Raw genomic sequence first — 18,569 nt, 5'->3', positions numbered from 1 at the left:
AGGATGTACACTATAGGTAGTCTCCAAATAACTGTTTCATTTTAATCCCTTGCCTAGGCCTCCTCATGGCCATGCTTTTACCTCACACTGACTAAAGGCAAAAAAGCATTTAAAACCATTTATTTTTTAAAAATATTTTCATTATTTATTTTTGAGAGACAGAGAGACAGACTGAGAGCAGGGGAGGGGCAGAGAGAGAGGGAGGGGCACAGAATCCAAAGCAGGCTCCAGGCTCTGAGCTGTCAGCACAGAGCCCAACCCGGGGCTCGAACTCACAAACTGCAAGATCATGACCTGAGCCGAAGTCAGACGCTTAACTGGCTGAGCCACCCAGGCGCCCACTTTTGTAACTTCTTAAAGAAAAAATAGTGAAATTTTACTCAGGTTCTTAGGTATTTTTAAAAAGATGAAAAGATACTTTTTTTCCACTACATTTAAAATAAACATCTTCTCTTTTCACTAAATAATTTTTGTAAGAGGAAAACCGAGGAACTATCTTAGTACATATCTTAATACATATACAATATATGTACTAAGGAGACATAACAAATAAATTCAGTGTGGGGTCCCAGAATGGATCCTCAAATAGGAAAAGAACAGTAGAAAAACTGGTGAAATCTGAGTTAGGTCAGGAGTTTAGTTTATAGTATTGTACTTATTGTTACTTTTTTCATTTTGATAGATGTACTATGGTTATGTAAGTTGTAGATATTAGGGAAAAATAGGTGAAGGATACATATGAATTTTTTGTATCATTTTTTGTAACTTTTCTCTAAGACTAAATTTATTTCAACGTAATAATAACGTAAAACATTTTTTTTTGTAGATTTTGTACATTTTTCTAAAACTTAATCCACTACTTTCCTTCTCAAGCTTACTTCTTCTCCTGTGTTTCCTAGATCTACTAATAGAGTATTAGTCTCCCAGTCACAAGGCTCAAAAATCTCAGCATCGTTTTGACTCTTTCTCTTGTCCTTCATGTATAGTCAGATGAAGAGTACAATATATTCTCAATATCTGTTACACTGCTTATCACAGTTACCTCAACAACCAATTATAGTACAACTATAATTGCTTCCCAAATCTATGCATTATGTGTAGAATAATCTTCTAAAAGCACAGCTCTATTTCATCTTCCCTTAGAAAATTTCAGTGGCTCCCACATTGTTTATTAAAACCAAACCTAACCAATGAACTCAACCCTACATACTCAATTGGGTTCTCTTTCACAAGCTTGCCCAATAATACTCCAAAGAAGTCCCATGGGTTTTCTAAAACACCTTCAGGAGGTCTATGCAGACAGCATTAATTTCATGATAAAACTAACATGTTATTTACCTTTTTTCACTCGCAATATCTCATGAGTATACAGTGGAGTTTTCCAGTTATATGGCATGTGATATTGTAACAGACTGAATTCCTAAGCAGATATGAGGATTCAACTATCATCTAATTCTTAGATTTTAACTTTTTTAATTCTTATTTATTTTGAGAGAGAGAGCACAAGCGGGGGTGGGGCAGAGAGAAAGACAGAGACCGAATCCTAAGCAGGCTCTGCACGGACAGTGCAGCTCCAATGTGGGGCTCAAATTCATGAACCGTTAGATCATGACCTGAGATCATGACCTAAGCCGAAGTCAAGAGTTGGATGCTTAACCAACTGAGCCACCCAGGTGCCCCTGGAAAAGTTATTTTTAATAAAAATGTTACTTGATGTTAATATGTAATGGTTCTGTTATTTCTAAATTACTATTTTTAAATTTGTTTTTGTTTCTCATATGGTAAATATTAATAGATATAACCCATACAAACAAAAAAGCTCTTTGAAGCCCTCAATGCTTTTAATACAAGGAGGTCCTAAGAACCAAAAGTTTGAGAGCATCTAGTCAGGTTCCACCTGATTACTTGGTTGTAACAAGGCTAAATTTTCTGGCTTTCACAATTTTCTTTCTCCTAAAATAATCTTTCTGTTTCCCTATGCCCAAAATTTACCCATTCTCCTTAATAGTGGCCATCTTCTCAACAGTCACTGACCACAAGTTTTGGGGTCAGACTTGGATGAAATCTGGCCTTGCACTAACCTTTACTAGCTGTGTGACTCTGGGCAACTTAAACTCTTTGAGTATCAAGTGCCTCATCTGGGGACATCACTGGTAACCCTGAAGAACTATATTGAAAATTGAATGAAAATGCAAAAGTACCTAAATATTTGGCATATATAATAATAAGAACTTATTTCTTCCCTCCTTTTCCTCTTCTACCAGAATGTTTTTTTTTTTTTTAAACTAGGGTTTTAATGCATTTTATTCATGGATTCCTCCATAACCCTTAGCACAATGCCTTTCATATAGGGTGTGTGATATGATTTCAGCTAACCAATAAAATTTAAGGAAAAACATGATCAGCAGGGAACAGACAACTCAAATTTCAATCTTTTAGAAATACAAATGATTAGGGTGCTTGGGTGGCTCAGTCAGTTAAGCGTCCAACTTTGGCTCCATTCATGATCTCATCTCCAGTTCGAGCCCTGCATCATGCTCTGTGCTGACAGCTTGGAGCCTGGAGCTTGTTTCAGATTCTGAGTCTTGCTCACTCTCTGCCCCTCCCCCGCTCATGATCTGTCTCTCTGTGTCTCTTTTTCTCAAAAATAAATAAAAACATTAAAGAAATGCAAATAATTAGACTTGGCAACAGAATCAGAATCAATTATTCCCTTAGGTAGCCATGTAGACTACATATAATAAAAAGAGTATTGTAATAACAGGTGTTAAGAGAGAAGAGTGCAGTTCACTTAAAAACACCGAGGTGGCCTTTTAAGTAACATATAATCATACCTAAAAATGAATCTCAAAAGAATATTAATCATTAAAGTATTAAAAATCATGCTACTGCTGCAACTATTTTCAATTTACAGAATGTATGATATTCTAGTAAAATAGCCAAAGCCACACAAAATTCTCATTAGTAATTTTTGGGGTTTTTTTCTGGTTTAGAAGACCTCATAACTCTAAATATTCCATCCTTATTGTTCATTTAGGATGCTGCTGACCTAATGTCAGGATACAGCTTTTGGTTGCTTTTCTGACAGGAGTTAGGGGTTTGTGCTGAGTTGACCAGGCTCAAAGTAAGGTATCTTCCAACCACTGGCAATCCTTGGTGACAGAGCTGCCCAGGGATAGGGTCGCAGTTTGTGGCAATGACAGAGTTTTTTGTTTTTGTTGTTTTTTGTCCCATGATTAATTTAACCAGTGGACTAATTATAGCAAATGTTTATTAAGCAGTTCCACATCCTATCTAATAGGGATTATGATTCTGTTTTTATACTATTATCCCACCTTTACCCTCCCAATGTTTTAAAGACTTAATGATATCAGGTTATGATGCTTATAAAAATCCTCCTAAGTCACCAGTCAGGCATATTTGTTGATGATTAAACTGAGGCATGAAATTCAAGGAGAACTGATTTGTGGAAAAAAATAACTTCATAAGACACAGTTTAAAAACTATAGTAAAGAGGGCCTCTAGATTCTTAGAAACTTAAAAATGGTTCTGTCTCCAAGCAAATACATTTAAGAGTAGCCATACACCTCAAGAGTCATCTTCTGAATGTGTTTACTCAAGTTTAGAACATTCTAAGGATCTTAGAAAGTTTCTTCCTAGGACAGAAGTGTGATCTAGTAAGGAACTGGCATAGACTATCTGGACTGACACTAACTACCTTTTAAATAAAAAATAAGTACAAGTATGAAACATTAATAAATAAGGTTATATGATCTAGTAAATTCGGGAAAGCCACATATACTACCTCAAAGACTATCTCCTACTCTACCCCTTTAAACCTGTGGCACACTACAATACTATACTTAAATAAAAATAACCCTTATTTGCAAAAGGTGGATTGCTACAGCACAGAAAACTTAATGTATTTTGTTTTTGTATTAGCCAGTTATTACAAGTAGCAGTTAGGGCTGCCTCATTTTGCCACACAGGGCATAAGCCAAATCCAGGGGGGTATCTTTCACACACTTTAATGGGGTGGTATCTCCCTAGGGCTCTATAAAGTTTAACTGCAGAGAGTTGCACATGAAAGAAATGGATAATATATCCTTTAAACCCAACTTAGGATATTATCACTATTTCTGATAAACAAATAGCACTTTTGATGTAGAAGCAAAAGTGATGGTGTTTGACATATGAGTGGGACCATGAGTATTTACTTTATTTATCAATGTATTTCAAATGGAAAGAAAACAATGGCAAACCTAGCCTTCAAAAATTAAAAGTGAAGTCAGCAGCATTCTAATGGAGGAAAAGAAAAATTTTTTCAATAGATGGTCCTCTGGGTATCCATAAGGGAAAAATATAAACCTTGACCTCTCCCACTTCAAACCATATCCAAAAGTCAATTCTAAATAGATCATAGGTTTACATTTAAAAGATAAAATAATGCTTTTATTTTTATTTATTTATTTTTAAACATTTTATTTTACTTTTGGGACAGAGAGAGACAAAGCATGAACGGGGGAGGGGCAGAGAGAGAGGGAGACACAGAATCAGAAACAGGCTCCAGACTCTGAGCCATCAGCCCAGAGCCCGACGCGGGGCTCGAACTCACGGACCGCGAGATCGCGACCTGGCTGAAGTCAGACGCTTAACCGACTGTGCCACCCAGGCGCCCCTAAAATAATGCTTTTAAAAGGAAACATAAAATGTCTTCATGACCTTGGAGGAGACAGAAACTTCTTAAGCAGGACACAAACAAAGAGCACTACCCATAAGGGAAAAAATAAAAAATTTGGACTGGACTAAAATCAAGAACATTTGTTCATCGAAAGACACATTAAAAGTATTAAAGGGCAAGCAAACCATCAAACAGAAGAAAATATTTGTAATATACATATCTGACAAAAGAACCACATCCAGAATATGTAAAATCTTTATCTACAGATCAATTTTTAAAAGACAGATTCGAACAGGCACTTTATAAAAGAGACTGTGAAAGAAAGAAAGAAAGAAAGAAAGAAAGAAAGAAAGAAAGAGGAAAGGAGGGAGGAAGGAAGGAAGAAAAAGAGAAGAGAAAAGGAAAGGAAAAGACAAGACAAGACAAGACTATCCAAACAGCCAATACATATATGAGAAGGGGCTTGGCTTCATTAGGCATCAACGAAAAATGTAATTAAAACCAAAATGTGATGCCACTACAAACCCAGCAGAATAGTTAAAGTGAAAAAGCCAGAAAAAATTTAAGTGTTGGCAAAGATGGTAGGCAACTGGAACTCTCATGCTGCTGGTGAATGAGGCAAAGTTTGACATTAACTACCAAAGGTAAACACAGGAATACTTAATGACCCAGCAAGTTTACTGTCAGGTATATACCTAACAGAAATATGTAGAAATCTTCTAATGTTAACAGATGTCTATCAAACAATGAGACTAGTTATGAATCCATATATGAAAAGAAATTCATTATAGTTAACAGACTATGTGGGGTGTGTGTGTGTGTGTGTGTGTGTGTGTGTGTGTGTGTGTGTCTAATGTATGGGTGTATCTTCCAATTTCATTTCCAGTGACTTTTAAAATGTAAAATTGAAATACATAGTTGATCTAATTTCCTTCTTCTCCTTTGAGACAAAGTAAGCTTAAAACAAACTAACCTTATACCTAAACACAGATCAGGCAATAAATACCATCAAACTGGTGAAAGATGCTCCAGACAAAAGTAATCTTTCAGTGAAGCAATTTTCTATTCCAATGTGATTAACATTCAAATAAAAAAACTAATTAGGGTATCTAAATTTAAAGATAAAAATATAAGATATTGTATATGAAAGGCAGATTTTGACTGGAACTATAGAAGCATTATACGTCCACAAAAATGTGTACTTAATGGATTTATATAGCCTTACATGGCTAAGCACCTCTATTCCAGTTCAGATTTCTATAACCAAGTAGACACAAAGGAAAGTACTAAGAGGTCTGAAACTGAATTTTAAATTGATACAGATGGCATGTTTATAACACCCCCACAATATGCTGAGTGTTCTCCATAAAACCAACCTAGACACAGTCCCTGCCTCTAGGGAATTTAAAAATCTAATAGTAGATGAGGCAGCCTAATTCAAAGAAAGTGAACAAATAAAAGGAAACAAAGAAGGGAATCTAAGAGAAGAGAGGCTTGCATTAATCTCTCAGTTCCCAGAAGGCTAACAGTCCAACCTGAACAGTGGAGAATGAAAGCTAACAAGTCAGAGCTGCCTTATTTACCATCAAATTTAATATGACACTATGCAGTAAATATTCTCTAAAAAATTATGCTGACCAGACTGAAAAAGCTTGGTTGTTCTCTAGCTTCAATCAATGTTCAGAAGGTCTAAATCTCTGTAATAGATACAATATATACCCCACTGGATGTGTGTAAAGGACATTAATGCACAGCCTGTTCATAGGGACTGATTTGCAGTCCAAAATCTAAATTACCGAACCCAAAGCATATGAAAACATTATTTCATAAACCGTGGCTCAACAGGCAATTAATTCATGTGACACAACTATCTTTACCTGAAAACTCCTAAAACAAGACAGTGATTCTTACCACATTGTATTTTTGATGTTGTCTCTAAAGGGATATATGAGCTATATTTGATTTGTCTGTAAATAAACATTTCACAGGCTTACAGTTCAGACTCTGGTCTCCTTATCCAGCTGACTAGAGCTATTTCAATAGAGATATCAAACAATTGTCAGAAAGGTCTCCATATACAGAACCTCCTTAAACTCTTGAATTAAAGAACAGCTTTATTATTAACCATGCAGATTTTTCCTGGAAGACTTCAAAACGCTGATGGCATCCAATTGATTAAGTCATAGGAACTACTCATTTCAACACAATGGTCCTAGCTGCTTCACTGTCTCTGGATCAGATATCTCTGGTAAAGGCTATTTATTAAAAAATCAGTCAATCAATCAATAATAATAATGCAGCCAAATTCCACACAAAAAAAGATGAAGAAAGCAGTTATGCTACTGACTTTGTTATATCAAAATAGTATTTACTGAACCAGAGTTATAAAGAGCATAATTTGGAATAAATGTTTGAGGTCAAGATTAGGGACATCATCTACCCAATATCTCAGATCTGCAACCACTTTTTCCCGGTGATTTCTACAGCAGTCATAATGACTTTCAATTTCCCACAATATTATCTTGCCTGTAGTTTAAAACATAGTTTCCTCTTAAAGAGAAGACTCCCAGTCACCTCCTTTACATATATTTCCATCACAGGAATTACATAAATAAAAATGCATCTCAGATAAATCTAAGATATCCCAGTAAAAACTGTATTTCAGTCTTCTTTATGAAGTATTATGATAAAAATATACTTTTTCCAGTAATCCAAACTCTAAACTTTAGAATCACCATCTGATTCCTTCATCATATCCCACCCCACTCTCCCATCCCTCATATTAATCAGTACAAGTTGTTCAGATTCTCCTTCAGTCCAAATCCCTCCCACTGAAAGGGTCCCAGAATATAAAAAACTGAGGTCCAATGGACAAAAAAAGTCTGAGAAGAGCAAGATGAGGCATTTCAGCATAAGAAGCCAAAGGTTCAAATCAGGGAGACACTATTAAAGTATCTGAGAACAAATTGGGTAGTAGGGGTCTGAAGAGACTGCCTTGACCACCGAGCTTTAGAGATCTGATCTGAAAGGCCAAGTAGGCATGGGTGGGTCAGACCAACTCAAAAAGGCCAGGGTTTCTCATATAACCCTCTTTCCAAATGTCTTCTGCCACCATCCTAGCTCAGACCCTCTTTGGATCTCACTTAAACAAGTGTAGTGGGTTAACTGACTTGTCCTATTTTTCTACCAAGACACTGTAGTTAAAATCATCTTCTCAAACCAAGTTGAACCCTTTCAATATTTTTCATTAGCTTTAACATAAAATTTATAAATCCTTAAAATGGCTTATTACCAGGCCTTCTAGCATCTGACTCCTCTCTGCAACCATTTTCCCCCAATGCTCTCCATACCAATCATAACTTTAAAGTCCCCCAAATGCTATTTTGTCCCTTGTTTCCTTTTAGATAGAAGACTCCTAAGCACCTCCCCACCACACACACACTCATTCACTTTACCTACTTTCCTTTTACCTTTAAAGTCTCATCTTAAACACATTTTCTTAAGGTTTTGCTTGAACACTTCAAAGGGTCCCTGCTATATTCCCAGAGAACTCTATACTATGACATTCATCAGATTTGTAATTATAAATGGTAAACAATCCTATGTTCTATGAGGGCAAGAATGGATACCTAAGAATATGATTAAGAATGTTACTTCCTTACTCAAGAAACTTCAATGGCTTCCCAAACTTTCCCAAATTTGAAGCATTAAGTACACATTTCTCATGATGAGTCTTCAAGGCCCTCCACTGTATGAACTTGTATGTCTACTATTCCCCAAATGCTTCCCAAAGGCAGGATTATCTGTTCCTTCCTAAACAAGACAAGTACTTTCTGGTGCTTTCATTTCTGTACCTTCCTTTATGAACCTCATCTTTAAAAATGCTACCCATTCTTCCAAACCTATATCTAATTCCATCTGCATAATATTTTTCCTGATCTTCCCTAAATAAATTTGGTCTCTCCCACCTTCAACTCTCTTTCTGTTCAAATACGTTACATTTTCCTTATTGTACTTTCATAAGTCTACCTAATAATTATGGTATCTTTCTCACTATTAATAGTTTTAAATTTCTTAGGTTCATGCTAGCTATACATCACTTTTCCATGTATCTCCTTATTTCATTTTGTATATGCCTTATATACAGAAGGTGCTCCATAAATGCATTAACTAGAATCCAAAAAAAATCTACTACATGGAAGGTAGCTGTATAAGGCAGTTTTCTAAATATGTGGATAAAACGATCTCTATACTTTAAAGATACCTGTGAAACAGATGGAAGCTAAATGGAATTAGAAAAGCTTGTTATGATACTGGTACAAAAACAGAAATATATCTTATTTGCATCACAAATAACTGCTTTTTAATCAAAGAGTAAGACATCTTAAAAGACTCATTATAAATCAGAAAGGACCACGGAAATGATCTAGTTCAATGCATCATTTCTAGATAAAGAAAATAAAGACTATGAGTATCTTGGCCAAGGTCATAAAGCCAAAGTTAGAACAAAGGCTCAGACCATCTGATTTCCACTCCAGCACTCTCCCCACCCTGAAACAATACTCACCTCAAGGCTACAGTAACTACAGCCCATTATTCTCAATCAATATTGGAGCCAACAATACTCTGGTACTTGAATTAAGGCCATTTGTACAGTTTCAGCCATACTCAAGAAACACAAAAGTGTGACAAGTGAGGAAATGAAAAGGGATTCTTTTTATCTTTTCCCAGGAACTCTAATTTTACAAAAGGTTAGAAATGAACACTACTCCATAAGCTTTGAGGAGTGTTTTTGTTTAAAGATACTCTGAGAGGCAAGAAAAACATGATAAAAAATTACAGACAACTTTTCAAAATGCATAATACAATTCTAACACATAATGTAACATGCAACATAGAGCATTTTCAATGCTACATTATTAAAAGTTACTATTTACTTCATAGTAACCAAGAAAGGTGCTTCAGGAAAAAAAGAAAGAAAAAAAATGAAAGAATAAAAGTTAGCAGCCTATTTCTTAAAAACTACTTAAAAGACCAACATATCTTTCAATATTTGCCAAATATTTATTATGTATCATTTCTTACAGTTCTATCCCAAATAACTGTTATATAGCAGGCACTTAATAAGTATTTGCATAATAAATCAATTAATCAGTATCACTCAGCACTATTCTTGAATACTGTGGTTATATATCACAAATGCTACAACTTTTAGTAGAAAACAATGAGCATTGGCAGTTTGTAGCAAATAGAATGGTTTCCAAGGCTACAGTACTTTATACTGTATATGTGAATATATATATACATATATATGTATATGTGTTTCTATGTGTATGTATGTCCATTTGCTCTCTCTATATATACACACATACGAATGTGTGGCATATATTTCTGATAATATTAATTTTACCTAAGGATCTTCACTCCTGTTCTGGAAGCTCATAAAAGTGCAAGAAGACATCGGGAAGGTTTGGCATTCATTCCTTAGAAATAAGCTAGGCTCTACAGACACCAACCAGAAACTGGCAAAATGAAGTCTGGAATTCATTAAATATTTTCATTCAAAGCTATGTTGGGCATCTGAAGGGCATCACTATTATGGAAGGATAAAGTACAGACCATATACTGGGCCATAAAACAAATCCCAAATATTGAAAAGGAGTCAAATAACAATTTCTTTGTTCATAACGGAATTAACTCAGAATCAATAACAGAAAGCTATCTGGGGGCGCCTGGGTGGCTCAGTAGGTTAAGGGTCTGACTTCGGCTCAGGTCAGGTCCTGGCAGTTTGTCATTCTGAGCCCCACCTTGGGCTCTGCTGTCAGAGGGAAGCCCACTTCAGATCCTCTGTCCCCGTCTCTGTCTGCCCCTCCCATGCAGGCTCTGTTTCTCTCAATAATAAACATAAAAAAAAAAAAAAAAAAAAAAAAAAAAAGACCGAAAAGTGAAGAAAACTATCTGTAAAATCACAAGTATTGGGAGAATAAATAATATACTTCTAAATAACTCAAGGGTTGAAGAATCAAATGGGAAATTAGGAAATATTTTTAACTAAATGAAAATACAACACATCAAAATTTAGGGGAAGCAAAAACACAGGCCAGAATTTTACTGGTTTAGAGAAGAACAATGAGCACAGGCCATCAGGTCTTTTTGGTTCCCTCTAAACAAAATCCAGACTCTGCTCACATAAGGAGGTAGTCATTTGCACTGAGAATCATCAGATTGTTTGCACTACTAAGTAAGTTTAAAGTGAAGGAAGCAACACACCAACCTTATCCCTGTTGGAAAGGTTTTCATAAATCCGAAAGGATACTAGGCATCTAATAAGCAATGTGGTACACTGAAGGGAAAGAGCCACAAAACAAAACAAAACAAAACAAAACAAAAAACAGAATAATATGAATAGAGAGCAGTGGAGGAAACATCCAGAAACATGATGGGTAGCACTAAACTAAGCTTCAGGATGGTAGCTTCCTCCCCATACAAAGGACAACTCCAGAACATAGTAGCCTCTAATACTGTGTAATGTGTTTAACAGAACCTTCAAATTCATCCCAGAACCAATTAAATGCAGAAAAAGTTCAGCTTTTCAGAAGCCATCTTGACCAAGAGTGGCTAGAAATAGAACCTGTTTTGCCTTCAGACAGATGTTCTGAGGTAGCCTGAGGATCCCTCCAATTCCCTGAAAATCTGGATTGTATATTCTAGCATCTTTTATTCCAGCATCACAAGGTTAAGAGGAGACAGGACAAGTATCTCAATACCTGTTTTTAATTAATATAATATCAGTTCACCCACTGTTAAAAAGAAGGTGGGAAGACAGGAGAGCTAATACATCATAGACAACCATTAATTCAGTTTGATGGAAAGTATCAGGCTTATTATTTTGATTAGTAGCACTCATTAAATATGCTTTCTATGTGTATTTCAGGGAACTAAAGCATGTAAGGATGCTACTCTGCTTTAGTGGGGGCAATCCCACATCTTGCTAACTTGGTTTTTATAATATGTGTTTGGCTTCCTAAAATAGGCATAAACAGCTTCATTTAGATCTATGCTATTTATTTCCACAGAGAAGGACCTCAGAACTCTTTACCTATAATAGGTTATCTTGTTTTTTTACACTTTTGTTGTGATTAAGAAAGAAAAATACATGATACCCAGGGTAAAAGGAAGATTGAGCTTAATTGCAAAGATTTAGAAGCCAAAAAAACTGACATTGTGGCTTTTTAGAAAAAGAACACTTTCTTCCTTTCATCTCAAGGAAAACCACTTCATCTACCAAGAAGCATAAATACTGTGTTCTTCCTTTCTAAAATTTTTGTTAAAATTATATCCTTTTTTTTAACGTTTATTTATTTTTGAGAGACAGAGACAGAACATGAGTGGGGGAGGGGCAGAGAGAGGGAGACAGAATCCAAAGCAGGCTCCAGGCTCTGAGCTTCTAGCTCAGACCCTGACGTGGAGTTCAAACCCACGAACTGTGAGATCATGACCTGAGCCAAAGTGGATGCTTAACAGATTGAGCCACCCTGGTGCCCCAAAGTTGTATCCTTCTTTACTGAAAGAATCTGGAGTCCTAGACCTAATCTTGTAATCTGCAAGTCTTCCTAACATTTGTGTCATCTGAACAGTCGACTGCTACTCAAAGCCACTAGAGGGACTAAACAGCTGTATCAGTTCATAAATAGTTTTCTCAAATGAAAACTTCACAATGAAATGATACTTTGACAGAATATTTATAAATTCCAAACAATTATTCTAAATCCCTTTGGAGGAGAAAAATTTTAAGTGATAGAACAAGAATAAACAAAGTTATATTACCCATTTACCATGTTAAATGATTCAGCATATGTTACTTGAGACCAGAGATTTAAAATGCACAACACAGTGTGATGCATCAGTGAAAATGATTAAATATGCCAAGGTTTAAATACCACTTTACATATGTATAGAATAGTCCAGTTTGCAAATCATGACCATAAACTCACTTGACTCTATATGTCTATCAATTTAAATACAATAGATATAAGTCCATTTGGATAAGAAAAGCCATGTACTAAAATGGTTAATAGCATGGAATCTGAAGCCAACTGCCTGGTTTTGAACCCTAGAACTGCCACTTATTAGATATGTGATTCTCAATACATTACTCAACTTTCTGTGCCTCTGCTGCATCATTTGCAAAACAGGGAAAATAATTATTTCAACTTCTTGGATTCACTAATGGTTAAATCAATTAATGTATGTCAAACACTTAGAACAGCATCTATCACAGAGTAATCATTATATATTACATGCTGGTTGTACTTAGCTACAGTATCATTATATGGATAGGGAAACAGACTAGTAAGTCACAGAGCGAGAAATAAAAAAACAGATCTTCTTCTCTTTGATGCTCTATCCACAAAGGGCTTGGCTGTTTTTTTAAGTATCCTAAGATCTCCCAGACTGATATAAAGAGTATATTGTGGAATTGTACAAATAAAAAAATTCAGCAGCTCAAAACATTTATAAAGTTGTATTTTAATCTTCTTACATAAGAAGTTTAAGTCAAATTACTATTAAAAAAGCAAATATTCCAGGGGCGCCTGGGTGGCGCAGTCGGTTAAGCGTCCGACTTCAGCCAGGTCACGATCTCGCAGTCCGGGAGTTCGAGCCCCGCATCGGGCTCTGGGCTGATGGCTCGGAGCCTGGAGCCTGTTTCCGATTCTGTGTCTCCCTCTCTCTCTGCCCCTCCTCCCGTTCATGCTCTGTCTCTCTCTGTCCCAAAAATAAATAAACGTTGAAAAAAAAAAATTAAAAAAAAAAAAAAAAGCAAATATTCCATTTTGAGGATAGAATTATACACTAAGGAGTAGTTATCTGTGTTGCTATATTTGCAAAACAAAACTTCTTTGTTTCACTTTTCAAAAGACCAAAAAAGCAATAATATCATATCATGATAGTATGATGATCATAACTTCAATTTATCAAATAGAAAAAATCTAGAAAAAAATATACTAAGATGATAATAATGACTATATTAGGATCTCCTGTTTTTCTTCTGGTTTTCAAAACATGCAGTATTATGACATAACATTCATAATTTTAAAAGTGATTTCCAACAAAAGCTTATCAAGGATTAAACATAGTATTGATAAGAGAAACACTTAGAAATAATTCTAGAAAATAATAGATGCCCAGCTAAAAAACTATCCTCTTTTTTCAAATATATCTTAGGTATCTTTCCTCAGACTTTGTCCAAACTTTCTCCCTTTAGTGATTTAGGTGACTGTGATAACATCTTCTACTGTATCAAAAAATAGGGCATGGGTGTGTAAATTTATGAGCTGAAATGCAAAACTGGCACTGGATGTCTAAATAAGAGTATTAAGTCATTTAGCATACTTTACTATAAAAATATATTTTAAGCATTGATATCTACATGCTTCGTATATACATACAATTTTAATTCAACCATCTTTAATCTTTTCACATGAGGTAAAGAAATGTGAAGTCATGACTTTTTCAACATTCTCAAGTCACTTCTTCAGAGATTAACTTAAACAAAGCATTCCTTCACTCCTGGCCTCAGGTTCCTTCTCTGAATAATAATTCTCAACCTTCTTTCCACCCCAGCCTATCTGAGGGATTCAACATCTTTCCATTTACAACAGTGGGGACAGTCTGAAAACGTCCCACAGTTATTTCTAATACGCTACCCTAGAAGCAGTTCCAAAGCTATTCTGAAGCTGCCCCTACCCTCCATTCAACTCCAAAATGCAGAGTTCTCAGTAGTTCTACACAACTTTAAGGTCTCCCACTTTAGGAAAGGAAAATCACAACCCAATGACCTGGAAGGTATTGGATAGTGTTATTTTCATACACTTACAGAGAAAGGCCAAAAGTTAATATTCATCTTCTTTAATATTCATCTTCTTTGGTTGGAACATGCCAAGATTCAAATATAAATTTATATACTGATGATATAAAAAAAGGCTTTGTTACTGTTCATAAGGCAAACAGCACACCTTACCTGGAACTGGTTTCTAATCAAGGTGTGAAAAGTAAGAAAAGTGGGAAATCAAACAAAATAACACCCCTTAAAGTTTGAGGGAATGGAACATGTGACTAGTGGAAAGGGAGATTTGTGCAAGTCAACTTTTCTGATAACAAAAAAGGAAAGCCAAAGACTGACACATAGAGATGCGACATTATGTGATCCCCAATTTATTCTCCAAAATATCAATTTGTTACAGGCCTAACATCAATTTTATGTGATTTTATTTTTTACCAGGCAACTCTGTTATAAATTAAAAATATGATTTGGGTGTATTCCATATTCTAAATATAAGCCAAATACATTGGTTCAGCATGGTGACTGACAACTGCCCGGTAAAGTATTCACAAATAGTGTCCATTTTCTTTGTCTACTTGCTGTGGACAAATTCTACATTATTTAAAGCAATGGTATATGCAAAGTCTTATGAAGAATTGTCACAAGTAGGAAAGGAGGAAATGGAATTTTAAAACTTCCTTGGAACATGTGTGTTGTTTAATTCAAATGTAAGCCAGTATTACATCATCATTTGTAAGTATACAAGGCATGGCAAAGATGCTGATTAGGGCTTCAAAACTAGTATAATTTTGAATGTATAATTGCATTATCTTCAAATCAGAAAACATTAATCAATAGATGTGGAGTGTTAGCTTTATAGTGAAAGTTAATTAGTTAGTTTTAATGATGTTAGTTTTATAGTGAAAGACCCTCAAATGGCATGCGCACACACACAAACACAGTATTTTACAGATTCAGTGTTTGAACAACAAAAAAGTCTGGACCTGAAAGTTGCTGCCCTCTGTACTAGAAGATGACAGCACAAATGTATATATATCTCTATCACTTCATGCCTGAAAAACCTAATAAAAATTTTCTGTAGCACTGATTTCTTCTAAAATTATTTACAAGGCATGCTGTCTGTTGTTGGCTTAACTTGCTGAAACATTCCCCATTTAAGATATAAATTCTCAGTGTTCTCCACATAAACTATAGCTATAAAACCTTTTTAAAACTTGTGTCAGTGAACAGACCAATAACCCAACAAAAAATAAAATTGAACAGAAAAAAAAATGCCCCAACCCCAATTTTGTGGGATGTCCACATCTGAAACAGTAGCAATAAATACAGTATTATGCAAGAGAAGATAATTCCTTACACAGAGTTGGAATGGATAAATATTTGTCGAATGAACATACACATTTCTTCTTCATTCTATACTCATGTGTCAAAGCATCAAACAACTTAAACTGTGGCAGTTTCTTTGTGTTTCGAACTTTACATGTAAGTTTATCATAAGGGGTAAAAAACCTGTTTGGCTTGACTCACGATGAATCACAGCCAGGAGGTCATCTTGTTGTGTATCAGCAACTATGTTTTCACTACAGCTATGTGACCTGAAGTGGCAGCAGAAGAGGTACCAAAATAGAAGAGGCAAAGAGGCTTCTCCTGGCTTCTGGGCCCCAAATGGGCTTTTCCAGCCCGTTCGGGGATCTGAGCAGGAGCCAACCGCAGAGGAGAAAAAGAACAAACCCACAGTACCGAGGAGAAAGGCTGCAGGCCCACCACACCTTCCTTGCCCTCTCCCGGAGCCCGGGGAAGCAAGAACATAAGAGAACGCGCTTAAGAAACAGCGTGGAGGAAATAGCATGACAGGGGCCAAAACTAGACCGGTATAGGGCAAAATCCAGTCGTGACCGTGAAGCACAGATTTCGGGAAGGTCTGAAGCCCGAGAAGGATCTCCACCCTAGGGCTCCCGGCTCAGCTCCTGCGCGAGCCCGCAGCGGGGCCCCCGCCTCCAAGCACCTCCGGCCACCGGGGACCTGCTCCTGCTCCCACCTCACCTATCCAGTGCCCTCTGGCCGGGCCGGCATCTCTGGCCGGATCCCCGCCCACCCTACCATCTCGTGCCCTCTCAGCGCGTCTTTCGGGACCATCGCCCGGGTGAGTGTGGACAGGGAGCCAAAGCGCACCCCGCCGCTCCAGGCCTGGCCTCCGCACTCACTTTCTGAATCCTCTTCAGCGCCATGGGTCAGGGAGGGCGGCGGGGACACCGGCCGGTTGGGGGCGGCTGCAGGGTTCGGGGACGTAGGGTCGTCGTGGGCTCTGTTCGCTCTCCGCTCGGCTGGATCAACCCTGCAGGTCCCCGGCTCGCTGCTCGCCAACTCGCTCCGGCAGCCGGTGCCTGTTTCGAGTGCGCCCGAGCGCGAGTGTGCGCGAGTGTGCGGGAGGGGACGCCGGCGAGACTCTTTTGTTTCCGCTTTTGCTTCTGGGAAGGAGCCTGCGCCCTCCCCGCTCGCGCCCCGCCCAGCTTGGCACACTGGGAAGTGTAGTTCCAGCCGTGTCCCGGGCCGCCGGCCGCTGGCGAGGTCGAGTTACTGCTGACTTCAACCTAGGTTAAGAACTTCGCGGTCATGAGTTGGTCTTTGCAATTTGATTTTGATCAAGTTACTGAACCTGAAGTACCGAATCTGTAAAAGAGGGATAACAAATTAGAAATTTGTAAGCTTACAGGGATTTCCAATATGTGCTGCAGCTGATCCTTTATTTTTACTTTTGTAGATTTCACTTTCAACCGTATAAACTGCCCAAATTTCTCACACATGCACAGACCTACCAATTATGACTCCTTTCTTACCTCCTTAGTTCCTATTTCAAAAGGCGCCCACTCTATCCTGCTCTATCCACTGCTAATCCCTCATGCCTGCTCCTCCTTGGAACTCCAAATTCTGAGGTATGCCATCACTATTGGCTCCTAACCTTGTTGTCACAGCCCATACTCAATACGGTCTACTGACACTCCTCACTCCCTCAATTCTTATGAACTTGTGTGCTCATTAAAACCTGGCTTATACTGGGGCTCCTGGTGGCTAAATCAGTTAAGCGTCTGACTTCCAGCTCAGGTCATGATCTCAGGTTTGTGAGGATTTGTGAGTTGGAGCCCCTGGTCCGGCTCTGTGCAGACGGCTTAGAGCCTGAAGCCTACTTCAGATTCTGTGTCTCCCCTTCTCTCTGCCCCTCCCATGCTCATGCTCAGTCTCTCTCTGTTTCTCAATAATAAATAAACATTAAAAAAAAAATTTAAACTTGGCTTCTACTTTCAGCACCAGCAGAATTGGTTTTCACCAAGGTCACACTTGAGCTTCTAATTACCAGATCCAATTCACTCCTCATCCTTCCTGATGTTTTTGAACCATTTGACGGCTGAACACCCTTTTGCTTTTCAAAGTACTCACCCACACCCATAGCACCATGGTGGGTCTTTCCCTTTTCTTTGGCTAGCTCCTCTTCTCAAGAGCTGGAGTGCCCCAGAATTCCAAGTCTTGATCTCATCATTAATATCTTCCTAGAAGATAGACCTCCTGAACTCCCATAAACTGGGAGGCACCCCAGGGTTGATGGAGGGGCATGGGCTTTGTAGACTGATCACTCTGACCCCTACCCATTGCATGACAGTGGCTAAGCCACTTTAAACTCTTTAAACCTCAGTTCCCTCCTCTGTCAATACATCCTTGGATGTATCAAAATTAATTGGTATTGATATATATAATGTGCCAGTACCTAATATGTTGGAAGTTTTCTATAAAAATTACTTCCCTTCGGGGAGCACCTGGGTGGCTCATTTGGTGAAGCGTGGGGCTCTTGATTTTGGCTCAGGTCATGATTTCATGGTTTGTGAGGTCGAGCCCCACATCTATGCTGTCAGCATAGAGCCTTCTTAGAATTTTCTCTTTCCCTCTCCCTCTCTCTCTCTCTCTCTCTCTCGCTTTCTCAAAATAAACTTAAAAACCTTACTTCGCAATACAAAGCAATCTGTACATTTAATGCAATCCCTATCAAAATTC

General features: G+C 37.5%; 1 protein-coding gene across 3 annotated transcripts in view; it reads right to left on the bottom strand.

Moving 5' to 3' along the window:
- The window catches only part of UBE2D1 (ubiquitin conjugating enzyme E2 D1), a 29,096-nt gene extending 12,112 nt beyond the window's left edge, over positions 1–16,984 (bottom strand). For 2 of the 3 annotated variants that reach the window (XM_043596371.1, XM_043596370.1), the window contains exon 1: positions 16,730–16,975. Coding sequence is in view for 1 of the 3 variants with exons in the window: in XM_043596369.1 (XP_043452304.1) it covers positions 16,730–16,753 (24 nt within the window). In the remaining 2 variants the exon portion in view is untranslated. Of the gene's footprint in view, positions 1–16,729 lie in introns of all 3 variants that reach the window. The other variant, XM_043596369.1, reaches the window with a different exon arrangement.
- Between the last annotated feature and the right edge of the window lie 1,585 nt (positions 16,985–18,569).

This window comes from Prionailurus bengalensis, chromosome D2, assembly GCF_016509475.1.
Source record: "Prionailurus bengalensis isolate Pbe53 chromosome D2, Fcat_Pben_1.1_paternal_pri, whole genome shotgun sequence".
NCBI lineage: Eukaryota > Metazoa > Chordata > Mammalia > Carnivora > Felidae > Prionailurus > Prionailurus bengalensis.
Note: the sequence above shows the minus strand (reverse complement) of the source record. Positions and strands in the feature narration are given on the sequence as shown.